Genomic DNA, 27,674 nt, shown 5'->3' with positions numbered 1-27,674 from the left:
TCATTCGCCTAAAATATAAGGAAACAGGAAAAATTCATTCTTATTCTTGAAATTGTATTATTATAAACTAGTAAGAGTAAATGTATAATATTTAATCATTCATGTTTGCATAAGTAAAAAAGGTAAGTGTAATTCAGGCGTGTATATCCACTATTAGTTTTAAGGTTACTTACTATTGAAATATTTAATAAATAAAAAATAAAGTTTATTTTCATAGAACATTACGGATAAGTGAATCTTTATATGTTTATGAGCTGGGTATTTTATTATGGATATTATGGAATTCACAATAACACGTCATCGTCTTGTAAACAAATCTATTTGTAGCGATTTTAAGAGCAAATTAATAAAATTAAAAACAGTACATTGACACTTTTATCTTAGTGGTGGAGATTACCCAAAAACTGTTGATTGTTGTGGCTGAAACTCTCCATATAAAATAGGTAGAATTGTGACTTAAGCTCCCTATGTAAAACAGGTACTATTTCCACCCTTTTTATCCTTTCAGTCGAGGGGTATTGTACTGTAAGTGTACTCGTTGTGTGCGCACATGTGGAGCATTAATAATATAAATTGTGCGGCTATTACGTACGCTCAATGAATGGTATTGGGAATGGATGTGGAAGTGGAAGTGGGACTGAGAAAGGGGAGAACTAATAACACAATGACCTTTATTATGCGAAATGGAAATGACCAACATGTGGCCTATCTATTCTGACCTGGACTGGGCCACTCAATCGACATTAGGGTGATAAGCGCGCAAATTTCAGAAATTCACTGGAATTTCAATGCCTGCAATCTAACGAAGAGATCTCTAATGATTGCCACATTCTATTCTTTAGTTGCCTTTTATTGTTGGCCAATACGCAGTTAATCGTTTCGGCTGCGTCATGTGAACGAGGGGGCTTGCTCCTGCTTGGACATTGACTTTGTTTTCTTGAATACCCTAAGGCTATAGATAAGGCATAGAAAGAATAGTTTGAATGCTTGGAATTGGCTTCAAATGTAACCAACCGAACTTTATATGCTTTCAAAGATAATTATGACAGATATATTAATTTGAATATTCTTTGAATGTAGAAGAACACCTTAAAACATTCACAAATTGTCCTGAACATTTAACAAGAATTGAACAGTAATGAATTATTTTTAGGGCATCCTTCAGTCGTGCAGTGTTTTACTTTTCGTTTTTGGCAGCGGCAAACTAATTATGCGCAGTGGCAGGAGAGCATTGAAGCATTTCTGGCCTGACCATGAATTTTTCATGTTACAGGCATGCGACTGATAATTGTAGATATAACACAAGTAGTAAGTACGCACTCACCTATGGGAACTGCTTGGCTTGTCATTGAAATTTTAGAATAAAGTTTTCGACTTGTGCTGTGTGAGAACATGAGCACCGAGGACCACTTGTAAAATTGGAAGCTCATCAATGTTTTATACAGTGGCATAATTCCATAAATGGGCCATGAAAGCAACCACCTGACCCGACCCTTAACCATATGCTCCTTTGGTTCTGTCCTTTCGCTGGTTCTGTTCAATCGTTTCGGTTTAACAATAATTCGCATGCCCAAATCCAGAATGCTAACGAAACTGACTCAGATCATAATTGGTATTTATTGAAAATGCGTTTTTCGTTAACCCATTGCGACTGTTACATCACCCCTTTCACCCCTCTCTAGGTCCACTTGAAGCCACTTCTTTGTTGGCGCTTGGAAAATTGACTTTTTAACGGGACAAAAACTGAGGGTTGTGCGTGTGTGTGCGGGCTTTGCCTGCGTGTATGTGTTTATCGCTTTTCATTTGCATTTATTGCCATTTTTATATGGCCGAAATATCATCTTTGGCAATTGAAAGTGTTTAGCGCAAATTTGTTTTCAATATTTGGGTGCGCACCCAATAAACCCAAATCGAGTTAGTCCAAAACCGAAACCATTTCGTGTGGTCAGTTTAGGCCTTTTATTGGGTCTCAATTTGATTGCAAAATATTCTCTTTTGCTTTTTTATGCCAATTGCGTGCTGTGAATACAATCGAATCGAATGAGAGTCCTGCCATGTCCTGCAAATGCTAAACGCTTACAAAAGGATGTGATAAATTCTGATATCAACGAAATTAAAATCGTTTCTTTGGCAAATAGCATATGCAAGTATGAATAATCCTCGAATAATTCTGTATAACTACTATATTCAACTTAAATCCATGTAATTTATTATTAGAATTTCTGCTCTCTTATATGTTTCAGAAATGATAAACCTTTGCTTCAATTAACTACAATTTTTAAGTTATTCCTTATTTAAGCGACTTCAAAATTTCTCAAATGAATTTTATTATGTGACTAAGAATTTGCATTCTTTACTTACAAAAATACAAAAATAATAATTGAACAGTAAAGTTCATAAAAAAAACGCTTCCATAAACTTGACATAAATTGATTATTAAGTTTAAGGTAAATAAATAAGAGAAGCACATTCTTAGCAATAGTTTTAGGATGAACAACTAATATCTATTTCAATTTCGAATCGGAAATCAAGATAAACATCTATAATTATCTTAACACGATGAACAATCTAAAGTTCAGAATATTAACTTGTGTTGTAGTTATTTTATATAACATTTTCCAAGAATGATATTTCTGTACTATATATTTTTAGATCATAGTCGAGCTGGCATTTCATTGAAATTAGGGTTGTCTTACGCTTCATAATGAAAATGAGAGCAAAGTTGATATTGTGGCCTGATTAATGATTCGAGTGCATAATTACGAATATGGTCGTTAATTACGCTGCTCAATATTTGTTGAGGAATCGTTGGGGGCACTTCAAATCAAATATTCCCCATATGCGGAGTCCTTCTTAGACTTGAGTCCTTAGGCCACTTTCACTGTCAATCAAATGTTCTGGAGTGGGAATGGACTCTAATGATAATTTCTTAAGCGATTGACCAAATACCTAACGGAAAATTCCATTAGAATATTATAAGAGAGTAGATGGTCTGTATGTCTATGGTAATTAGCCAAAATAGGCCAACACAGTTGCCATGTGTGCTTAAATGGCACGTGGCTGGAGTAAGTTCTGTGCTGACTATAACTACTCCCGATCATCATCTCAAGCAAGGGCTGTCTTCGAGCGAGTTTAGTTTGAACTTGAAACAGGCTGGGGAAATGCGGCGTATAACAGTTTTGGTGGCAACTTGCGAGGCGCATGCGTCAAACTCAGTTGAGAGCGCAAATTTCCAATGCGGCTGGCAAATTGAAGTGTTTCGGGGAGCGTTTGTTTACAAACATTGCTAAGAGAGAGCGTCCCCATCTTTTAGGTGTCCATCGTGCTGCATTATCCTGGCGAGAACGCATGCAAATATTTTTAATAATTGCCTCCTCTCCACTTGTTGCTGCTGATTGCAAAGCGTTTCATGTGGCATGTAGCACATTCGAAAGGCAATTACTTAGTCCCGTGGGCGGACGAAAGGACGAATGGACAGACGGACAAACGGACAAACGGACATGTGGATTGCTCAGATAGACATGCAAATTGCTGTTTCACGATACCCTATCTCCCGCCCACACAACCTTCTGGGTCTAATCCTTCCTCGCCATGGTGTTCCTCATGACATTTTGCATAGCTGCACTTAACATTCTTTTTCGCTTTCCTGTCCCTCCTCACCGTGCCATCATTTGGGCTTTTATTTTATAACGTTTTAGCGCAAAAAGCCATCAAATCTAATTGGCAATGTCGCGACAATGTCCCGCTCGCAAATTGCCGGGCAGAGTTTTGATTTTTTGCACTGATTTCACTGCAATTGTGGACTTTAGGGTATCTTCATTTGAAATGGATTCACATGATAGTCAATACACATTTCATATTGAAGCAAAATGGGAGTAAACAATTACACTCAACTTGGGTACATTCAAATACACAGTATTCATTATCATCTCTCAGCTCACACTCGTTACAAGGTCATATTGTTTTTATTTTTTTTTGGCACTGAGAACAAATTCGCACTTATCTCGTGCAAAGTTAAAATTTAAGAATATGAAACCTTTCTTACTTTCGTAAGCGTTTGTAAGTCAGAGGAAATGAAACGACATAATTGCGAGTATTGATATCTTACAAAATTAGACTCAAAATGGGAAGTTATTCACATTGCTGAAATACATTTTATAAAATAAAATATATTTTACTGATGGGTCCTGTCAAATATATTCAAGTTAAATCTTTTATAAGACTTCTTTGATTATGGTATTTAAAAACATTTAAAAGGTGCTCTATTTCTACTTGTTTAATTTACAGAGATATAATTACTAAGAGTGGAAAGAAGATCTTACTATACATTTGTCACATCTATTCTATAGTAAACAAAGAAAACATTATGGAATTGATCTCTAATGTCTTAAATATAAATCTTAAAAAAAAATGCGGTTTTTATGAAATTAAGTTTGCACAAAAGTGTGTTTAATAAAATTGTTAAAAAGTGTTTTGTAATAATACGAAAATATTTTATTTGTGAAGTCTGTTATTTAGCTTATATCAAACTTTAAAATGTATTTAGCTGAAAATCTCAATGTATTTAGATATACAACATTCTTGCAATGATTAAAATACATCTTCGTACAATACTTTTATTTATAGGAATTGTGAATGAATGACAATCGAGTACTGAATGAATATAGTAGCTATAGCTTACATTGGAAACAGTTTTAGTGGCTTTGAAGTTTTTCATTAAAAAGTAAGTCAAGAATTCTTGTTAATAAATTGAAGTCATTGCCATTGATTGGTTTGTGTGGTATGTGGCAAGGAACATTGTGTAGAGCAGAAGTTGCATGATGCGGGTAGTAGGTTGCCGGTTGCACATTGCACTTTTGCGATTAAGAGGAATGGGAATTTAGTGGTAAGGAGGCGAGTTAATGGCAGAGGCAACAAACTTGATGCAATAGTCGGCCACAAGTTTTGCTGGCCTTTCTGAAATTTTAGACTGACCTCAACAACAACATGCAATATGCAGGACTTTCGAAAAAACAACAGCAACAAGAACAACACGAAGAAGAAAAACAATAACAAAAATATTCGCAAGAGGATATTTCCACGCGCATTTAAAAATGCATGAGCTAAAAGCACTCAATGCGGTCAGTTATCGTGTCCCGTCCATGGTCTCCATCTCCTCCCTTCCTTCTCCACGTCCTGCCTTTCTGCAGTCCTGCTGTCCTTTTGTGTGTGCCCCTAAGGGGGTTTGGCGTTGCACCCCATCGGGAATGCGGTTAGCTTTGTGGCCGTTTGCAATTCTTAACAGGATGGCGAGTTGACTGACTGACTGTCAGACTGGCTAACTGATTGACCGACTGATGCATTGACCGAGCGCTGCTTGCACGTTTGCAGTGTGGCGCGCAGTTTTTATATCTAAACTATGAATCAATGCATTAGTCAGTCACCTTGTACGCTCCACTTTAATTACTACTTTTTATGCTTCCATCTTGCTCTCCTCCACCTCTCTATCTACTAAATGCTCGCTCTTCTCGCTACACGCTTCTAATTTAATCGTTTGCTGACATTTTTTTGCATGTTGCGACCACAATTTAAAAATTGCATAGAACAAATAAAAACGAAATGGGGGAAAGAGGCCGAGCTGGAATTTCTGCCATGGAACGTAATAATATTACCCTTTCTCGAACTGCCTTCGTCATAAATATTGCATTACAATAATTTGCCTGGTTGCAGGTCGCGAGTTGTCGCGCACTTTGCAATTGCGAATTGGATTTCATGTTAATGCAAAGTTCTTATCGCGCCACATGTCCCGTTGACGTTGCAACCTTAGTTTCAATGTATAAGGGAAACTAGGTGGCAAGTAGCTTAGTCCTCAATGAGTTCATTTGTTTTCCATTTGCTGTGCTGCCATTTTTGTTTTCTTCTTTTCTTTTTTTTTTTTTTTTGCTAGTAATTTCATTTAATTACGAAGTGGAAGGATTAGTGATGGCCATCGGCGATGTTGTCGTCACTCATCGAATATTCAAAAGGAACTAAATAAATAGCAATTGAGAGTAGTGTGTACATTTAGGTTTTGTTTTTATTCTGAATGCAATTGTGGTTTACAATTTAATATATAATATATTGAATATTATATAAACTTTCATTTCATTTTCGTTATTTTCATTAAACTTTTGCTTTTGCACATTCAATATATACTTTATGACATAATAATTAAAGGTATCTTTTCTCTTGTAATTAACAGTTTGTAATATATATTAAAAAATAATAAACATACAAAATACAAAATATAAATGGATGCAATTACTCCAAGACGTTATGGATAGCTCTCGTTCTCGTTATAGAAGTTATTGAACTTGTAGACATGTAATGTGTGTCGTGAGTGTGTATGTGTGGGTGTTTTTTTTTTTTTATGTAGGTAGTATAAAAGGTGTACTGCAAGTGCTGTTTGATTGTTTATGTGTGGATGTGAAACTGTGTGTGCTGCTTTTATTTCGTGTGTTTTTCTCTCATTTTTTAAAAAATAATTATAAAATCTACTGCGTTTGCTGTTGAATTTCAATCTTCTCGACTGTCATGTCCGGATTCATGGCCGTCGCTTCCTGCAATGTAAGATGGGGCGAATGAGTAATTTCAAATAAACCAGATGATGAAGATTGAAGTTATGTTACCTGTATTGCCTCAGCCAATGCCTTGTCATGATCGATCGGATCGCCGTCGGATTGAATGGTAATCTTCTGTTCCACACGGGTCTCAACAATGCCATCGCGTTCGGTTTTGTACTGTTTATGGAGAGAGTGGAGGAAAACTTGGTATAAGTTAGTTATTCTTGAAATTATTTATAAACCATATACCCATTTGAACGAGAGACTAATGCTTATGGAATTTACAGTTGAGTTGCGGAAACAAATACAGGAAACTCAAGCTATTTTTCAATTCATATTCCTACCTCGGAGTACTTACTACTGCCACTTGTCGAATTGAGTTTTCAGGCTATTCACAGACCCCTCATGGATTGTACTTACGGTTATCGTTTCCACGGTGCGGGTCTTACTGCTGACGGTTTGGGTAGAGATGATTTCGCCATGTCCTGAATAACCAGGCGTATCCTCGCCGAGCACCACGCGAGTGCTCTCTACATGCGGGCCAGTGGATGTGGTAGCAGTTGTTGCATAAGCCGGAGATTTCTAGATGAGGTGGAAAGAGAGACGATTAGTTTGAATTGCAGCTATTTGAAGGCATAGTCGCAAGAGGGTTGCATGCTTGGGATTGAGAAACTGCATTCCGTACAAACCTGGATGTCAGTGCGAATCACGCTGGTGCCATCGTATGGCCCATCGATGGGTGTGCCTGAATCGCCAGAGCTGGTCGATGACACACTGTCGCGTCGCTGATACTACTCGATAACAACATTAACAGAAACAGAAACGAAAAACATAAAATGTGAAATGAAAATCAATTCATGCATTAAATGATAATGTGCAGCCATGCAAAGATATTGTCGTCGTCGGACGTTACCTGATCGCCACTCGTAACCGTTGCCGTCGTCTTCACCTCCTGGGTGACAACACGTTGCTGCTGATTGCTGGGATCTAGGGTGCGGGTGGTGGCTACAGTCTTCTCTTCGAGCTGTTCCGTCTTGGCATTCTTGCCCAGGTCCTCGTGTGTGGTGGCTGTGCGGGTGGTGACTGCGGTTGCTGTGACATAGGCGCCGCTTAGATCGGTAGGTGTTGCATCAGCCTAGGTGGGGTGGTTTTAGTGGTTTCAACGTGTCGGTTAGTGCGCGAATAACAACAGTTTATAAAACGTATCAAAATCAACAACAACGATAACAATTACAACAAGTATGGCGATAGCAATGCGAGAAGAAATGAAAAGTTAATTCAATCTAGATTGACTGACTCAGAGAGAGAGAGAAAGATAGTGTGAGGTAGAAAGAGAGCGAGAAAGCTTAAGCGAGATCTTGTGTGCCATGTTGGGCTAACCTTGTGTTCCTGTGTCGAGTAGGTGACCTCGCCGGTGCCCAGATTGCGCACCTCCTCCTCGACGTTGTGTGTTACTCCGCCGTCGTTCTTGGTCAGCACCTGTTTCGTTGTCGTCTTCACCACGGTGGGCGTGCTTACGGACTTGCCTTGGTTTTTGCCCGAGACACCTGATTGATTGCCTGGGCTGAGCACAATATCCTGGATCTGTTCGCCGGCGTACTGTTTGGTCATGTCATCATCCGAGCTAGCCTCGGAGTCGCGACGCAGCGCACTCTTGTTAATGTGCTTGACGCCATCGAAGAATTGCTGGCGTGTGATCGGCACCGTCTCTGTGGTTGTCTGCACTTGCGCCTGTTTGCCAAAGTGCGAGGGATCGATCTGGGCATAGTTGAGGATCAATTTGCCCGTCACGGGATCGGTAACTGCGGTCGCTGGATCAATGTCACCCGTATTTGGATCGATGTCGCCGTATTCGCTCTTGATTCGTCCCGTCACCGGATCAATTTCGCCAGTTAGGGTCATCGTGTGGGTCACTGTTGTGCGAGCGCCGGCGAAACGAGGATCATTGGGATCGACCTGTACAATTTCACCAGTTACCGGATCAATCATATTGTATACATAAACAGTTTTGTTGAAGAATTTCAGAACACGCCCAGACACCGGATCGATCTCGCACGTCTCCGGATCGATTTCCTCTGGACGACCACGTTCATCGGTCTTCGAAATGAGCAGAATGCGCACGATCACAATCTTGCCAGTCTTGGGATCAACACGAGCCAGCTTGGTATACACCTCGCCAGACTCGGGATCCACTTGGGTGGCAGCGTAAAGCGGTTCACCGGTGGCCTTGTCCACTTCTCCGGTGGCTGTGTAGATCTTGCCGGACGTTGGCTCAATCTTGATGGTATTGGGGTCGAGCTTGGTCTGTTTCTTGATCTCGTTGGTCTTGGGGTCGAGGTAGCCGTAGATTGTGATGACGTAGCCCGTCTTGGGATCAACGCTGCTGGAAATGTACTGTTGTTCCTTAGTGCTAGGATCGCTGGCACCGGTCGGCACCCAGATCTGGTTCGATTTGGGATCGACAACAATATCCTTATCCTTGGCAGCGCTGACCTGGGCAATGGGCGCCTTTGTTGCTGGATCCACGCGCTGCTGCACGATACGCAATGAAATGATGCGTGCGTAGTCCTTGTCGGGTTTGTTGTTCTTGGGATTTATCTGGTTCTTCAACACGATCTGGCCAGTAGCAGGTTCAATCTTAATGTCGCGAGTAACTGTCTTGCCCGACTTGGGATCTGTGAATGTGATTGTGTGCTTAACCAAATCGATTTGTCCGTACTTCGTGTCAATCTTGCCCTGCTTGGGGTCGAACTGACCACCTGAGGTCTCAACTTGAGCAGTTTTAGGATCGATGACATTCTTCTTCGAATCGAATTTGCCGGCCAGAGATGTAACTTCGACGATGGGATCAATTTGCTGACCAACCTCAATAATGCGTCCTTGATTGGGATCAACCTTATTCGTCTTTGGATCGACGATACCCAGTATGGTGATTTGACCAGTGCCAGGATCAACCTTCACATTCTTGGTAACCACAATTTTGCCAGACTTCGGATCTATGGCCTTCAATTCTCCGGTGCGGGTATTGATTTCACCATATTTGGTGTCCAAGAGACCTGTGTCCAAGTTCAGAACGCCAAGAGATCGCTCGACATCACCGTTAACCGTATCGATCTTGCCCGTAGCAGGATCAATGCGACCGGTGATGACGGTGAGCTCGACAACTGGGTTATCCTGTGGCGTAATGCACACAATTTGACCCAACGAGTCATCAATGCGTCCGGTCTTTGGATCTGACACTCCGGAAACCAAATGCAGATTGCCCGTTTTGGGATCCAAATCACCATGGAACAATTCCTTCTTGCCGGTCTTCGTGTTCAAAGCCTCCAAAGTGCCGTTCTTGGGATCAATTACACCATACTTGGTGTCGATGCGACCAGTAGCTGGATCCAAGATACCCGTGGAGTGCTCAATGCTACCGTTTTCTGCATCAATGCGTTTTGTTGCGGGGTCGAATTTGGATGTGATAACCATGATCTTGACTCGCTTCTTCTTAGGTTTAGCAGCAGCAGCTGCAGCACCTGCACCTGCACCAGCTGCAACTCCAGCAGCCACACCTGGACCAGCACTTGCACGAGATCCGGCTCCTGATCCAGCGCCTGCTCCAGCTCCAGCTCCGGCTCCAGGTCCAGCCCCAGCTCCTTTCGTAGGTGAACCGGACTTGCCAGCACCAGCTCCAACACCCACATATCCGGGTTCTTGATTGTAGCGTTGCGATTCCAGAAAATCGGCCGTGTTATCACCGATGGCCTTGTAACTACCCGGAGCACCCGAGGAGTAACCAGCTCCCTGTCCAGCTCCCTTGGTTGGTGAGTAGGATCGCTTCTGGGCATCGCTAAGAGGCACCGCTGCAGCATCGACAGCACTACCCTGCAACTTGGCACGTGTCGTAGGCGACAAGTTGCCGTCCTGCAGAAGTTTGGCCCTCGACTTGGGCGACAGCTGACCGCGGTTCAGTTTGTCCTGAGTGCGAGGGGATAGCTGACCGGACTTGATCTTCTCAGCAGTCTCCTTTAGTGCATTCTCATTACCGGGCGCATAGTTGAAGGCCAAGCCGATCTTCTTTTGCTGCGAGGTCGGCGAGAGTTGCTCCTGACCATCGGGACCTAGTTGTTTACCACTATTTGGATCTTGGTCATAGCGGAAGCCGCCTGGAGTATAGGATTTGCGCGTCGGACTGCTGGCATTACCATCGGCATCCACAGCATACTCGTAAGGACGAGTGACTCCAGGAGTGGCTGAGCCACGATTGCCAGCATTGCGATTAGCATCGTTCTGTCCGTTATCCTGCTCACCAAGACCCGAGGTAACGACCAAGCCAAGACGACCAATTTCCTTATCCTTATCCTTGTCCTTTCCATCCTTGGCCGGTGAACCGCTCTTGCTCTTGCGACCCGACGAAAATATACCAACTCCCTGTTTTACCGATTTCCCATTTTCCCGTTTTGTCAATCATCAACAAATCAAAATTAAAGTTGTAACATAAAAAGAAAAAGAATTGGAGGGGGAAATACAAAATTAAAAGAAATTAAACTTATAAAGAATTTCGAAAGGATTAACAATACGAATACAAACTAACATACAATTACTTAGGAATTGAACTTAGGTGTGATTCACGGGATAGGAGTAATTGGGATTGTATTTACACGAGCTCGGGCGCAATCAGTGCAATTTTGCAATCTTACTTTACTTATCAAATCTTAACGTTTTAATCAAATATTTATATATCTTATTGCTAAAAAACTATTTATATTTGTTTATCATAAAAGACTATACTTACGCGTCTGCCCGATTTATCAGATTTATTGGAGTCATTCAGGTCGTCATTGCCTGTTAAACAAGATAATGAATCGATCAGTAAGGTACTATATATGCAATGCTTCGAGTACACACTATAATCTTGTATAAGTGATCAATATTTAACTTATATAGACAGCTGTTAGGCTTGTTCTTATATTAATTTTTTTAAACAAATTTCAGATGACTGAGGTATAATCCACTATTTATGACTTATATCTTTATAAACAATTTGCATTCAGCACAAATTTTATGAACAAATTTAAAGACCAATAAATGATTGCAAATATAGCTAATATTATTCACAAAAGAGTTTAATAATATGCTCAATGATTGACGTGATCAGCATAACAACAATGGACTGAGTACTGTCTTCAATTGGCTGTAATGTACTTTTAATGACATTATCTGATTCTATTGCCCCAAAGTTATTATTAAAGACTTCTAGTCTTCCAATTATTCTACCAGCTCACCATTGACGCCAGATCCAGCGGCTGCGGCGGAAGCGGCAGCGGCAGCGGCAGCAGCAGCGGCTGCCTTAGCTGCTTTCTCCGCCTTTTCCCTCTCCTTTTGATCTCTCTTCTCTTGTTCCTTGCGCTCCTTTTCTTCCTTCTCCTTCAGTTTCTTTTCCTCCTGTTGTACGAGTAAAAATATGATTAGTTAAATTCAAATTCTCAGAAGAGCACAAAAAAGACAAAAGGAATTTCTGGATGAAGCAGCTTACGAGTACATGCAACAAAATATTAATAAAACAAGCGTTCAAACATAATACATAATTAAACTGTACAAAATCAAAACGAATGCAGTTTTTAAATGAAATATTTCACTAGTTTTTTTTTACCCATGAATGCTTTGTGTATATAGTAGTAGACTGTAGTTATAGTGAAGGACATTCGACAGATATTTACAGAAATATTAAATGAGAGTTTGCAAATGAGGTTGACAACACTGAGAGCTCAATTTAGACTTAACAGAATAACAAATAAAATTTAGAGCTAGTTAGGATAGTTGAAGCATATATGTAAATCAGACAATACATTTACAATTTTAGATAGATAGCGTATATACGATCAGAATAGAATAGCATCGAAAATGAATTGTATTCCTTTTATATTACACAAAAATTACCATATATAGGGAGTCCTCGTACATGGGCTACCAGAGATCAATGATGTAATCAAAACAAAAAATATATAGTTAAGCATAAAATTAATAAATAAATTATATATAGTACATGGATAAAGAGAAATGCATATTTGGTATTGGTATTTCATTCCACATCGATTGATAGTGGGATTTTGAGGAAATATAAGAAGCTCACATCAATAGGAAATAAACAATGCTGACTTAAAGCCAAAGAAATAATATATATTGATAAATTGGCAGAAAGGTAATCGGCGGTAATTCGCTGTAGGAAAATTGTAGAAAAGTGTGAAAAGTAACCTGAGGAGGAGACGAAAAGTCGGGAGCAGCGGACACCGCCTCGGCAGCGATTTCAGTCTCATAATCTCCCTCGAGCGAGCTCTGCGAGGAAGCCGAAGCTGTACCGGTGCTCGATTCGCGTATTAACTGATTAAACGGATTTTCGGCGGGGTTGCCACAACAAATTTGGTATTAGAATGGGCAGAATGTCGAGCGATTGTAGTTGTTGTAGTTATGTTGCAATTGGTTGAGTGTGTGAGTGTGTGTGCACGTGTTATCATTCAATATTATCATTATCATTATTAATATTAATTATTATATTCGTGTTTTGGTTTGTAAATGAGAGTTAGTAACAAACAAACCGAGAAAAAAAGGAAACAAAATTATGTTTTTGTTAACTCCCAGTAATCATTCAACAAGTTCAACTCATGTAGAGCAATGCGAATCAGTTCGTCCTCTTTGCCTTACCTTTTCCTTCTTGTCCTTCTTGATGGGGCTACGACTGTGCGCATCCGCATTGTTGCTGCGATCCCCGCGATGATCCAAGGTGCTGCTCTTGCGAGCCACCTTCTCCTTCTCAGCCATGGCCAGAGCTAGAATATAATAGATGGATTAGCCAAAAGGAATTTAAAAGTGCAAGCTCAAAGACAAACCGTCCATGCTGCGAGAGGAGAGACGAGCGCCTGAGAGAGCTCTAGTGAAGTTGGGCGCAGTGCGGTCGACGGGCGTAGCCTTGCTCTCGTAGTGAGTGCGACCCGAGAAGCGGTACTTGGAGCCAAAGCGTGGAAACAGAGTGGACCTGGTGTTGGGTTCCGGCGTCATCAAACGGAAGAAGGTGTGATGCTCCACACAGGACTTCCACAGCTTCTTGGCAGCCCGATGGTTGGCAAGCTTAAAACCGATGGTGGATTCGTATTGTTCGAATTCTCCTGGTCGTATCTTGATGTAGAAATGGTGACGCTTGTACGAGATCTTCAAGATCTTTGGCCAAGCGAAACGGTTGATACGCAATCTAAAAGAATGGGCTGTTAGTTCAGTAGGAACAACAGTAGGTTGGAGGTAACTCACTTGTCGCGATAAACCAGCAGACCGGACGCACAGACTCCCAGCATAATGTCAACGCCTTCTGAGTCCTTGGCAGGATGCAAGTCCACACCATACATGGCCAGCTTCTTGGCATTCTCCAAATAGTGGAGTTCGGCCTCAGCAGGCGATTGACCTCTGCAATATAATACAATAATTTAGTTCCGCCAGATTCAGCAATTTGATTGCAAAACCTACTTGTGGGTCTTGTGCAAGTCCATCACTTTGTCCTCCAGCTCCGTGGCCTGATTGGGTGCAATTTTAAAGTCCTTGAGATAGGCCCGAGTCGGCATTTCCTTGGGATCATAGTCACCCATCTCCGACTGCACCAGGTACGAGCCAAGCAATGCGTGAGTCACGAATGTGCAGGGCAGACGACCCTCAAGGATGTCATTGCGCACTTGCAGGCAGAGATGGTAGCGCGTGATATCCTCCTGCAGCTGCGATGGCTCCGGCGGATAGAATTTGACTGCAAACGCTAATGGCCAGGGATCTACGCGAAAGAACTTCGCCACGGGCTTCTCCAAATCCAGCCAGGTACGAGGATCGGTCGGCGTATCATAGGTCAGACCGAAGTAGTCCTTCTCAATGATGTTGAGTCCAGCACAGATCGAGTTTACCAGGTCACGTCCCTTGGCTTTGCGCTGAAATCGAATGCAAGTTCAGTTTAGTTTATGCAAATGATATGTGATATGTTTTGTACTCACATCGATGGTCACGTCCAGGATGGAGCCATCCAGAAGTGTGACACGCGCCAAGGCGGCCTTCGAGAACGTTGATGAGTTGCTCTTCGGTTTACTCTTCGTTGGAGTTTCCGGCTCTGGAGGCGCGGATGGTTTAATTTCCGCCGGCATCGTTACGGCTGCTCAGCTACGCAGACAGTTTGATGGATGCAGCAGGAGAGCGAGAGACACGGGTCGCTGCAAGAGTAAAACCAATGTGTGAGTACAATTTTAACAAATAGCAGAAATCGGAAGTAGTCGAAGAGGAAATACCCGGCAACGGACAAACATTTGCACACTCATTTGAGTTGACCTAATGATCAGATAAAAGTGATCATCTTCGAGATACTCAACTGGTTTGAAGTGTTGAAGTGGGGTGAATGCACTCGCATAATAAACAAAGTTTTTGCGAATATGGAGTTCAATGCGCTACATTTTGTAAATGAAAGTGATTGATTCGCAATAAATTTAGTTCAAGGAAGTTCAATGCTTTACTTTTGGTAGTACAACCTGATTGATTCATAACAAATTAAGTTCAAGGAGACTAAATGTTTACTGATTAAGTGACGCAACCAAAAGTGTTTCGTAGAAAGTTCTTTTTTATAGAACCCATTCGAAGCGTATACAAGTTAATTGTGTGCTTGCGAAATATTACATACATACAGATAGGGTATTACGCCACTGCAGTAAGCAATTTGTTAAGTGCTGCGTTCAAGAATGGGGCAGGAAGACGAAGCCTGCCTCGCCGGATGTTGCAGCAAGCCTGCGAATGAATGCGTGTGGTCGACTTTCCGTTCATTAGGCGGCCATCGCAGAACTGTTTCCTTTTCCACGAGTACTATGAGCACTCTCGACAGTCAGTCGGTTCAACAGTTTTATATTCGCATGGCGCCAGGCGCGCGATTCGTCAGCTCGTAAAGCAACTGGGACACAGCTATGAAATTACTTCAACTGTACACAAATTGCACATGCAGTAAAAGGGGGCAGGAGAGAAGGAAGAAATGGATGTCGAAAAGCCACCCCAAAGGCTGACCCATGATGTCATGCAACATGATGACATTATAGTACGAAACCGGTACGAATAATCGCAGTTACACTTACTTGAATTGAGCGCAATTTTAATTCTGCAAATAACTTCTTCGTATTGTTCCCTTGTGCTGTTTGTTTGTTTTTATCTTGGACTGTGGTTTTTTTTTTGGTCGGCGAGCTGCAAGTAGTGGAAATATGAGAAAAGTTGTTATTATAAATTGTGTTGAAATGTACATTTAACTAGCGAAAGTCTAAACCACAAATTAATCACCAGACGCAACTGTAAAACTCAACACTGACAAACGGCTATTAAAAAGCAACTCAGTTGAAGTATTCATTGCTGTACTTATGATAGGTCAAAAGCGTAGCAAGATGTACGCGTAATTAAATCATATCCAAATGACCAGACACGCCCTCTCCCTCCTCTTATATTTTGTGGTAGAAAGTAAGCAGATGTTCCACTGTAAGTTGTGGATTATACCCAGCAGCAGAGCAGAAGGGAAGTTTTGCTCAGAGTGATCAACATCCTGTCGACTTTAACAGATTAATCAAAGTCAAATACCCTCGACACATTGAGATAAAAGCTCAGCAAACAAATGAAAATATTTAACTACAGTAGTCACTGGAAGTCTTGCATATTGCATATTTTCATCCTATTAACAATTGGTAGCAAGCTTTGAAACTCATGTTTGACGTCTTTCAAATTCATATATAGACAAAGGTTTGGAATTCTTATTTTTTATAGTAAATAGATTGAATTAAGTTTGGTATTTATGTAGGAGTGAACACTGTAGTGACATAAGTCTCTCACACTCACACAACCTTCTCTCTCTCTCCCCTTCAGTTAGTGATTATGCTGGGTATTATATAAGCCGGCAATGGGAAACAGCGTCATGTTCTCGTGCTTGTACCCGGCTTGAGTCACAACAACCCATATATATATATATATATATAACATATATGCTATAAATAATGCAAAAAGATGTAAATATTTCTTTTTGTAATAGACATCTCTGTGGCCTAACGTTGCGAAATGACGCTATTGTTCACATTGGGTTGCACCACACCCAGCCACAACGGAACGGAGACTGAGACTGAGAGAGCTCAGACAACAACCCCATTCTGATGATGATAGAGGAATAGTTGTGAGGGAGGAGTGTAATTCCAAGTGATCAATTTATAGTTTAATTGATTGGAAATGTGTTGCCTTCGTTTCTATAGAGGAGATGAGTTGACTCGAGTCGTGTTGAGTTAGAGACTCGCACATGTGGCAGGCAGAATATTTGCTCACGATTGCCGGACAGGCTGAACCAGTTTGGATCAAGGCAATAACAACAACAGCAACATCAGTTTAAACAATATACAAAAAAAAAAATATAGCAACAAAATAACATACTAGACACACACGACCAGATACTTCTATGTAGATAATTTTTAATGGCGGCATCGAATCAAAATCCAAAACCGAAAAACCTCTCGAAAAAATACAAAAAGATCGCGTCACAATTTCAATGCTGCGGCTGCGGCGGCGTCAATGGCGTCATCGAGCCTGCTAAAATACTACTGTTGAGAATCGAAAACAAAGCAGAGAAACATCTAATTTAGTTAGCTACGAATATATACTTAATTTTCGAGTCTCTGGGTTTATTTTCATCCAACTCATGGCACACACAGCAGTATCATTATTATTATTAAATGGTTTTGTTTTTTGAATTATTTCATTTTTTTGGCAATCTGTTCCCATAGTTGTTGACATCATCGACGTGAGGCAATTGGCTGTATGGCAAGTGCACCTCATGAATTACATTCCAAGTCAATCGAGAGTGAAGTATTCGCAGCAATTCGTGTCTGGGGGCACACTTCACTGCTTCACTGCCTGACGAATGCCAGATGAATCACATGAATCTCAATGATTATCTGGCCAGCAGCACAGCAATTCGTTCCAAACGAATCGTGTTAAATGCGATTAGCGATTACATTCATTTATAAACAAATACAGTGAAAGTTCGTTAATTGGAATGCATTAGCTTCAGATATATTGTGCAAAATATTCATGACAGTAAATATTAAAAAACAAGTATAAAACCTAATCGAGTAACCTCAATTTGAAATGCAAATCTGCAGAGTTTCCCATATGGAAGCAATCCCTGTACTTCATTAACACATCGTATACTATATACTTGGTTAGATTGTGTTCTAGATTGGCAATATGATTTATTTTTGTATCGCATTAACGATGACATCATCATCAGTGTATACGCTAGAATGTTTAGCGGGATCGACTCAAGAGGCATTTCCACAAATTATTGAAATTGTTTATTGTAGAACAGCCATTTCATTGCTGCAACAAGCGTACACACACACATACGTAGTGTGTACATTTATTTTGCAAGATGCCGCCGACACCCAAAAACAGAAGAACAGCAGAGCGAAGAACGCTTCAATTGAAGGAGGTCGAGGTGAAATTCATCAAGTAGCTGAAATACACACACTACGAATGGGTGTATTGTATATGTACATATACATATGTGTGTGTGTACACATTGTGTGCTGATCAGCAAAGAGCTTAGCTGGGACGTTGTCTGTTGTCTGGGTGTGCTTCTTCTAATCATGGCGATGTTTGCCACACTGCGTCGTCGAGGCGTCATCAAGAAGCTATCGACAGACAGTCAGACAGACAGGCGGACAGCCAAATAAATACGTGACCGGTATGCATACGCATTCATCAGCCGAAAAGTATTCAAGTTGGAGTTTCTGGGAATGCGACTTGCGATGATAAAAGATTCAGACACAGACTGCTTGACTGGCGGTCGGTCAATCCAATTGAGTTGCCACTGTGCACTCACTCACTCAGCGATCACTCTAATTAAATTTAATTTAATACAACTTAAATCAAATTCAATTTGCAACAGCAACAACAGCTTGTAAGTACCTTGATGAATATGAACGTGAACCTTAACTCAAGCGAACTCCCCGTCAATCCCCCGACACCAACCCCAACCCCAGCCCCAATCCCAACGCAGTGAATGAGAAGCATGTGTGTCCACATTCCGTCATGCCATTATGTCATCTAAGGTTCAAGCTGCTCCAGTGACGTCAGTTTGGAAAGTCGACTATATAGTAGATATTTGCAAGTCGATATGAAAACATGGCTATAACGTCGCGTTCGCGTTCTTTTGTCATGGTCACATGTAAAATGCACAATGCACAGAACTTTTCGCTGTTGACGGGTGAATTGAGTTGTGGGTGAATCAACGAAGCGTTGCTCATAAATTCTATTCAAAATGTATTGTATATATGTTGAAAAAGTGAAAGAGTTGCGGGCGGTGCTCACATCCGTTAATAAGCATGAAAGCGTTGGATAGGGACTGTTGGCCAGACCCACTATTTGGACTACTTCCGCGAGAAATTTCATTTCGCATTTTTCCTAAATACACAAAATATCCAACTGACGTCGATGGTAAGATAATGCTTGACCAGAAAATACCCTCTAGATGCAAAATATATTTTAGAGAGTTTTATAATATATAATTAGACGTGTATATTCCTGTTGCTTGTTTGTATTAAACATACATTTTTCTGTGGAGAACTTCTCTCTTGGGAATGTAGCTCAACTTCTTAGTATGAACACCCCTTTCCTTGAAACTATTGCGTATTGAGTCGAGGGTATACAAATGAGGCGAAATGAAAATCCAAATTTATTGACTACACAAAAGTCTGAGATATTTTTTTTTTTGGTGTGCGTGCAAAAGAAATAAGTTGTTTTGGTTTGCTGCGGCGGCGAGAAAACAACATAATTAAATGGGTCAATCGATATGACATGACTCAGGGTGTATTTCAATGCAATTGCATTATATTATGCACGTAATATTTATAAGTAGTAGTTCCACATCCATATCGAAAATTATTGCCATTTGCGGTTATCGCAATACTAAATATACTGGTGTATATATAAAGAACAAATTGCAATATTGACAGCGATAAGCCAGATCCATCCGCTCCAGTTAGCAGGAACCCGGCAAGCGTCATCTAATAACTTGGGCAGTGTAAAAGTGTGTGAAACACTTGACAACAAAGCTAAAGTACTTATTGTACTTACTCAATGCAATATAGACAAGCGATATGTGCTCAATTCGGGTATTTGTCAGCAGCTTTTGTTCAATGGCGCTTGACTAATTGCCGCCCCAAGTCGGCTCGCTTCTGATCAAGAGTGTTGCAAGCAAACACGACCACAAAGTGACTGCGATGACTGCGTTGACTGACTGTGCGTCAAAGTGACGCCCCAACGTTATACGTTTTGCTGCTATTTAAAGTCCTCCCTTCGCAGTTGGCCAACGAACTCTGGACCCACCCACAAATAGATGACAGCTGGAGTTGGCGAGACGATGCGATGTAGATGTGGAAGGCGTTGGTGGCCCCCTTGTTGAGCACAGTAAACAAAACCAAAATACACAGCTGGCACTTTGGCCACATAAATCATAGCGTTTCGCCCCAATCCCCATCCCCATCCCAATCCCAATTTCCCCCCGCTGTTCGACAACAATAAAAATCGATGCGACAACAAATAAAAATAGAAAATTCAATGCGAAATATGTGTGTGAGTTTAGGGGGAAAGCGTTTAGCTTCGGAAGTGAAAACTTTGACAGATTGAATTGACTAGAAGAGACTCAAAAATAGCTACTCAATCCCCATTTTAAAGGGGAGCACATAAATTCGAGAGTAACTTGGCGAAACATCGGAACTAATCATTTGCTAAGTAGACGACATTTCAAGTGCCAACTCATTGCATTTGGCCCAAATATTCAGTTAACAATCAAGCCTTACTTTGGCTAAGAGAGCCATTTGTTACGCTTCTGTTCTCCAGCTCTCTCTCTCTGTCTCTCTCTTTACTCTTTTTTGGGCCTCTTCTAACGACACACCTTGTTTTGTTGCCTCTGTGGCTGTTGGTAAGGGGAACCTGACTTTAACTGAATTCAGGTTTCCACAGCGTTTTTCACATTTGATTGTGTGTGTGTGTGTGTGTTGCGTGTTGTTAAGTCGTTTGCTTTGGCTTTGGCTCTGCTCTGTCGCTCCACAGTTTATTATAATTTCAAGCAGCTCAGTTTTCTCTGTTGTACAGTTATTAGCATTTGCTTTGCTCGTTTCCTTTATTTGTTTGTCTGCTGTGTAGCCAATTTCTTGGCCAGAAGCCAGCAAACCGGTTTCTAATGCAAGCTCTTCTCTGGCTCTGGATCTTAACTCTCTTTTGGCTTGCAGTGTCCAGAAGTTGTCTTTTATGGTAATGCGTGTGAAGGTGAATGTGAATGTATTTTTCTTCGACTGCTTGCAATATTTGGGTCAAATCCCCGACATGTCTACGACGGCTTTCTATGGCGTTTTTCCAATTTCCGTCACTTGTGAAAAGCCGTTAAGGCTGACGCATTCAGTGGCAGAGAGTCACCTGCCATTCATAACCCATAAATACACTCGCAACATATTTGTTGATAACTTTTCGCACAGCGTTTTGTTTTGGAATCTTATCACTGAATGTCGTGAGTGATTCAATTATTGTACATATGTGTGTGTGTGTGTGTGAACTGTGCTCACAAAAAAAGCTCTCACGACTTCCTTTAGAATTTCAGCCTTGATATCTCGAGCATGCCAATAGTGAAAAACGTACAAATGTACAAAGCAGAATTTAGTGATAAGAAATATAACCTGCTCAACGATCAATTTCCATGGCAGCTGCTGAGTCTATTTTTGGCCCAGTGACGTCGCCATCGAAACCACAACAATCTAAGCGGAAAGCACGACTAACTGCGCTGTTTCTTATTTAGTATCCACATTTGATAATTGAATGCTTTACTCAATTTCAATGTGACTCAATGACGAAGCTCTGCTTGCCACATTACACATTAAGTAAACATATACACACGTTTAAAAATATTTGTATTTATATTAGTATCTGATCTGCTTTGGCTTGATTTGTGTGTTGAATCAGTTTCCTTGACTACGCGCCAATAAGAATTTCTTGATTTCCAGCCCTTATTTTTCCCCGACGTAGCCACAACAAAATGCGAAGCAACAGAGAAAAACACAGAATTTGACAAACGAGACGCAGATAGAGTGAGAGGCAACATGCTGATGATGAAGAAGAAGACGAGAACAAACGACAACAATGTAGGCCGCAAACTCGTCGCAGTTGCAAAAGGCAAGAAAATCAAAAAGATACGTAGAGAAGATACAATAAAAGCTTGTCGGACGGAGCTATGGCCAAAAAGCGACAACGTCGACTCTCGCGCTCACTCACGCTCCTCTCTCGCTCTCTGCATTTTAATACACAGAGAGTAAGAGAGTGAGAGACCTCGTTTGTTTAGGTGTGTGCCAGAGAGTGCGGTGCCTGCATAGCTTTTATGTATGTGAATGTAAGTGTTGCTGACTGCGCGTGTGTGTGTGCAAGAGTGCGGGAACTATGAAGTCATACTGTGCTGGCTGTGTATGTCAAAAGCATAAAATGTGGAGACAGAAACGGAGACGGGAGACGTCAACGAAGCAGGCCACTGAAAACTCTGACCACAGCCCAAAAAATAATAATTACGAGCTTGTTGTAGCGTTGTAGCCTGCACGTAAGCTGATTGAAATGGTAAATGGCGCGACTCCATTTCGTTGAAATGAACTCGAAGTTGTAGTTGGGAGTTAAAGTTGGTGTTGAAGCTGCCGTTACTTACGGTTAAAGCTTTGCTTTAGAATTCGCTTGTAAATCCACTGGGAAGCGTTGAATACTTTGCGGCGCTTTTCAGTTATGATTTTCAGATTGAAGTTGTAAGTTGAACTTGGCTTTGCGTGCTGTTTTCACTTTTCACAAACGATTCTAGTTGATTTCGCAAACTCTCACATACAAATAAACACATGCACACATACAAATAAACAAATTCTTGGCCACTTTTTTCTATTGAGCACGAAAAAAGACAATTTGTTATTGTTGTTGTTATCGTCGTTGAATACCTGTTGAAAATTTACGTTGAGTGAGTAATAGAGAATATTGAGTGAGAGAGTGAGAGAATAATTTGGTTAGCTTTGGGGAAGGGGGTATGGGGTTGGAAACTAGGCGTGGGCGTGTGAAAATTGCACCACCAGTAAATAAATGAAATACGGTATAATGTTTTATTTATAAACACCGAATTGCGCGCGTTTTCTGCAACTTGTGTACAGATGCTTTGATTTTTCTGGCATTTCTCTTGCCTGCTTTATTTTTATTTCTATTTTTTTCCTTTTTGCCTATTGGGACAACGAATGCGTTTCAGTTAACGTACCGTGGTAAAAATATTCGAATTGCTGCGCACGAAGAGCAAACTAGTACTGAGAAGTCAAATCGCATTCGAGCGTCAAAGTAGCAGTTGCCAAACAACCACTGCCCACGATTGGAATCAACTCACGAGAGGCTTTTGGCAGCCGTTAGAGAGCGTGACGTCACAATCTCACACAGAATAATGCCTCAAGGGTGACCATAATTTGTATGTTAAAGTATATTTTCTTTTATACTCAAAAATATACCACATTTACAAATACTAGCCTTTTAACAGGTGAGGACGTTTAAAAGTTGATTTAAAAAAAGAGTAATTTAAAAAAAAACTTGATTTTAAAATTTATAAACTTGTAACCTTATTTTACCATTTACTTGTCCTCTTTATAATTAGCAAAAATATTATGTACACAAAAAAATGTTTTTGAGTGAGTTGTCTGAAATATATTCCTTTAAAATGTGTTCATCAAACAGTTTCACGAAATGACAGTATTTTGTGTATATGCTAAAAATAAAGTAATTCATTTAGCTTTATAGTCCTTCCGAATTAATCTCCAAGTGTTATTTTTCTACCTATCCAAAATCTTGAAAATTAAATTCATCTATGTATTCAATCGTCGCTTGTATTTTTTAAAAACAATAAAACATATTACCGAATTTTCTTTTTAAATACATTTATTGCATGTATTAATAATTATTATCGTTTGCGGTAGAGACATGGTTTCAGCGAGAACGGTTTCAGCTTAACATCCTTGCCCACATGTCGCATCTTTCGGAAGTGAAAGAAGTAAAAGTAATTCACCGCCACATCCTTTTTAACGAGATCAAATCCACATGAAGTCATAAAACGTATAAACTCTCGCACATCTTCGAAACGCGACTGGATCTCTGCGATGTAAACATTGCCGTGCAGCTTCAGCACTCGATTCGCTTCAAGAAGATAATCGTTAAGGTTGGTGCCCATCAATGATAGGCAATAGACGGCCACATCCAGAGCTTGTGCCTCCAACGGTGTCTTGGTAATGTTACAGGCCACAATATCGGCCCTCCTCGAAACCAGATCCATTGAATACACCTTGTTGGGTACCGATTGCGCTAGTTTACCTTCTCCGCAGCCAAAGTCACCGATTACAGCAGTTTTCGACAGTCGCTTTACCAGCTTGATTATGCGGTTTAATGGATTTGAGGGCCATTTCTCCACCTGTTGGCGATAGCCGGCATGGTAAGCATCGAAAGCGCCACTGTCGGAACGAAAGAGGTCCTCCGCCTTCTTGCTGTTCATTGTGTAAAGCTGCTCATTGATGTATCTAAAGCGCCCACCCATTAGCTCCGCATGCAGTTTGTTGGCCAAAGCACCTTCTGGTGCTGCAGTAGTGGAAGGAGCAGATGCAGGAGTGGGTGTCGTTTCCATTGATTCTACGGCGGCTTGGAGAAGAGCTGGCTTCAGCGTCAGCTGTTTCTTTTGATCCTTTGCTGCTTTGGCTGGTGGCTTCTGCTTTTCGATGCGTCCACTGCGGATCTTGTGCATGGCACGCATCTCGTCATCTGCTTCAGAATCTGAGGATTCAACTGGCGGTGCCAGCGGTCCTTTGCCCAGTCTGTATGTGCTGTTTATTTGCTGCTTCACTTTTGATTTTTGTTTTCTTTCCGATTTTTTTACTTTGGGTTTTTTCTGCTTGAGTTTCTTCGGTTTCGCCTTGGGGACATCGATTGCCGGATTCGCTCCAGGTTTGAATTTAACAGCTAGTGCGCCTTTATCCCACGCTGGCACCTCAAACGCCATTTTCGATTTTTGTTTTATTTGTTATTTATTACAAATCAAAACAAAATATGCAGGACCACGTGAAGCTGGTTTGTTATATTCAGTGTGACCGCACGCAGTTTGCTCAAATATACGTAAGTAATGGTGCTGCCAACTTATTCAAAAGGCGGGCTATTTAATTGTATTTTTTTTAATAAGAACAATATTTTCTTTTAAATACTTTTTATTTTTGCACTAAACTAAAGTTTAACAAGTTCTTTGTATTTATTATTAATTTATAATTTTCGGTTTCTCGCTTTTTACGTGTTTACGTACGAACTAATTAACTTAAAATTTATTATTTATTTTTTGTTTGTTTTTGTTTTTACAACTGAAGACGAAAATGTGCTGCTCGGAAAGTCGATCTCTTAGGCTAAGAATCGTAACTATGACAATCAGTTTTTAACGTACAGATACGTGGACCAAATGGAATCCTTTTACAATTTTGCAATGTCCGTGTGTTTGATTTTTTTTAATGTGAATAAATCTTTATTTATATTGTAGTGTTTTTGTATATTTGTTTTTTTAGAAAATTCTTATGCTATTTTGTTTCCCAACAAACCGTTTTGCATGCAATCTTCTCTCACATCCTCATCAATTGAATCTCCGAGTCGCTGTTGCGATTCAATCCAATACAGTTCTGCTTCACGTTAGACACTACAAAAACATTTGCGATTTACAATTGCTAAAAACTATGAAATTTATATATATGTATATATATATATATATATATATATATATATATATATATATACGTGTGTACTTGTATTAGTGTCTAGTAATCATAATTATAATTAATTACGGTACTTTTAATGCGTACGCCTCGCCGCTCTTGACTTTCTCATTCTAATTATTTTTCTTCTTCATTCATCTTCATTTTACTGCTATCTCTCTCTCTCATTTAATCCTGTTGGAAACTTAGTTAATTGCTTTGTGAGTGTTACACAAAATGTCTAAAAGTAAATAATTTATGCATAATTTAATAAAGTTAGGCATACAATTTAAAGCATTTTCTTTCTTTGTAATACAAAAATATAATAGTAAAAATAATAATTACAACGGAATCGGGTAGACTGTGCAGCATACATACTATATATAAGGTTGTATTCATATTATTATCTTCTCGTATTTCTAGTGGGAGTTTCATTTTATTTAAATTTTCTTTTTCGTATATATGGTGTATTTTCTGCTTTTTTTTGTTTTGTTTTTTTTTTTTTGGCAAAGAATGGATAAATGGGAGGACTAATAATCTGTTGATCTTGCTGATTTATTTATTCATATAGTTCTTTAGTTGTAGTTCGTGGCTGCCTCTTCAACTAGAATAAAATGCGCTAAGTAGCTTTCGAAATAGCTAATTGCTTAATGCCTGGGTGTTTTTCTCCTTTCTGTTTTGTTTTGTTTTAATTTAGTTTAATTTAGAGCTTAGGGCCTACGAGTAATTAAATTACAGTTAGTAGTTGACGCGCGGTTGTATTTTTTAAAAATTTTAATCCCTCCCTCTTTCTGTCGCAAATTACATTTAGCGCCCTTAGTAACTGGCCTCGTGACCGGCTAAAATATACAGATCATGTCCTTCCTCGCTGCCCAGCGAACCCGTGCGCAGCAGTTGACTCTCCAAGGCGACGACCCTGGAAGAATATAGGAAAAGTTAGCATGTATTGTTAACATCTATTTAGATATTGCGCTCACTTATCACTGCCCAGCAGCCTGTAGGTGCGACTCATGTCCTTGATCTCCTGCGTAATCTCGCCGTTGCGCAGCGACTTGCCCTGCATGCCGTGCTTGTGGAATGCTAATACACTGTCCGGTAGACAAACTGCAAAAGGATTGCGATTAGAAAGAGCATAAGAGCATTTTGTCATCCTCATCACTTACCAATACTGTCCACATTAAAGTCAAAGTTAAGCTGGGCCACCATCTTCTTGTGCTGCTTGGGATTCCCTTGCAGGGTGACCACCTGCATCACGTTGCCATAGCAGACGAGAATGGCGTCCTTATCCACCTGGTGGACACGCACCACCTTGAGCAGGTCGCGACGCGGCACCATCGTGGCCATGGCGTCATACTCCAGATCCTCCGAGTGGAACCAGCTGGCACCTGCAAAGCAAAAAACGAAGGGTCAGCAAAGTGCTCAACCAATGGACACAACTGACTACCACTGTTCATGTTGATGAGCTCCAGCTTGAGGCAACCGTTGAGTGCCTTGCGCACTCCTGTGCACACAATGGGATACTCCAGTTCAGGCGTGATGATCATCTCAAAGACAGGCGTATGGCCATTTTGGACGCAGCCATAGCCACCGCCCAGAATGCTGCTGGCTGGCCAATCGCAGTGCTTCAGCAGCATGAACTTGTTCAGCGGATCGTACCACTGCATCAGGAAGATGCCGCTGGGCGTCGCACCGCACAGATACTTGTAGCCATTGTAGGGATTACGAGTGACGCAGCATTGCGTGCAGCCCTTGGTGTCCGGCACTTTGGTGGTGAGCGCGAATTTCCGCGGCACCAGACGCTCCGGTATCTTGTTCATGTGCAACGAGAAGCGCACCGTTTGCTTCGAGTGCAACGCCACCAGATCGTGGCGATAGAGCTGACAGGATTTGCCGGAGAGACTCATCAGCACATCCTTGATCACATACAGCCAGGTGGTGCGACGCGGGAACATCTGATCAATGGCCGCATCATGCAGCTCGTTCATATTGAGGTTGTAGATGCCCTCCTCGGCGCCAATCAGCAGATGCTGATCCCGCGTCTCCGGATGGATCCACGATGCGGTACAATGCACGCGCAGCGGACAACCGTTGAAGATCTTGGAGAAGCAGGCGCCCATGTGCACCTTGGGCGTCGGTGGCAGACCGTTCGAGATGGGTCTGGGTGGTGTGTGGCGACGACGATGCGAACGCTTGGGCGGCACAGGCGGCGTGTTATTCAACAGATCCGGCTGTGCCTCCTTCTCCA

The 27,674-nt window shown here is 41.0% G+C and overlaps 3 protein-coding genes across 16 annotated transcripts in view; all 3 read right to left on the bottom strand.

The window, feature by feature from the left end:
* Nucleotides 1–6,338: 6,338 nt before the first annotated feature.
* LOC132788982 (protein 4.1 homolog) lies at nucleotides 6,339–23,021 on the bottom strand. 6 transcript variants are annotated; one of them, XM_060796692.1, is made up of 17 exons: nucleotides 22,927–22,970; nucleotides 22,342–22,618; nucleotides 15,707–15,812; nucleotides 14,591–14,803; nucleotides 14,082–14,527; nucleotides 13,869–14,021; nucleotides 13,454–13,812; nucleotides 13,269–13,393; nucleotides 12,822–12,947; nucleotides 11,852–12,011; nucleotides 11,362–11,411; nucleotides 7,962–10,997; nucleotides 7,495–7,716; nucleotides 7,271–7,372; nucleotides 7,002–7,163; nucleotides 6,648–6,758; nucleotides 6,339–6,578 (listed from the first exon to the last, which is right to left on the bottom strand). In XM_060796692.1, exons 4-17 carry the CDS (start codon nucleotides 14,735–14,737, stop codon nucleotides 6,513–6,515), a joined length of 5,265 nt encoding a protein of 1,754 aa, XP_060652675.1. In that variant the 5' UTR covers nucleotides 14,738–14,803; nucleotides 15,707–15,812; nucleotides 22,342–22,618; nucleotides 22,927–22,970; the 3' UTR covers nucleotides 6,339–6,512. The 6 variants fall into 6 exon arrangements, with proteins under 6 accessions (XP_060652675.1, XP_060652677.1, XP_060652676.1 ...); XM_060796694.1 differs by lacking the exon at nucleotides 12,822–12,947 and adding an exon at nucleotides 12,507–12,533; XM_060796693.1 differs by lacking the exon at nucleotides 22,342–22,618 and having other exon boundaries at nucleotides 22,927–23,021.
* Nucleotides 23,022–23,557: 536 nt separating this feature from the next.
* LOC132789354 (ribosomal RNA-processing protein 8) lies at nucleotides 23,558–24,794 on the bottom strand. The gene has a single exon (XM_060797319.1). It carries the CDS (start codon nucleotides 24,697–24,699, stop codon nucleotides 23,614–23,616), a length of 1,086 nt encoding a protein of 361 aa, XP_060653302.1. The 5' UTR covers nucleotides 24,700–24,794; the 3' UTR covers nucleotides 23,558–23,613.
* A 439-nt stretch (nucleotides 24,795–25,233) lies between these two features.
* LOC132789007 (mitogen-activated protein kinase kinase kinase kinase 5) overlaps nucleotides 25,234–27,674 on the bottom strand; it is a 62,968-nt gene continuing 60,527 nt past the window's right edge. For all 9 annotated transcript variants that reach the window (XM_060796733.1, XM_060796734.1, XM_060796731.1 and 6 more), the window contains 4 exons: nucleotides 26,877–27,674; nucleotides 26,593–26,814; nucleotides 26,407–26,533; nucleotides 25,234–26,345 (listed from right to left, as the gene is read on the bottom strand). In XM_060796733.1, coding sequence (XP_060652716.1) covers nucleotides 26,246–26,345; nucleotides 26,407–26,533; nucleotides 26,593–26,814; nucleotides 26,877–27,674 — 1,247 coding nt within the window. In that variant the 3' untranslated portion in view covers nucleotides 25,234–26,245. The remainder of the gene's footprint in view (nucleotides 26,346–26,406; nucleotides 26,534–26,592; nucleotides 26,815–26,876) is intronic.

This window comes from Drosophila nasuta, chromosome 3 (genome assembly GCF_023558535.2).
Source record: "Drosophila nasuta strain 15112-1781.00 chromosome 3, ASM2355853v1, whole genome shotgun sequence".
NCBI classification, from domain to species: domain Eukaryota; kingdom Metazoa; phylum Arthropoda; class Insecta; order Diptera; family Drosophilidae; genus Drosophila; species Drosophila nasuta.
Note: the sequence above shows the minus strand (reverse complement) of the source record. Positions and strands in the feature narration are given on the sequence as shown.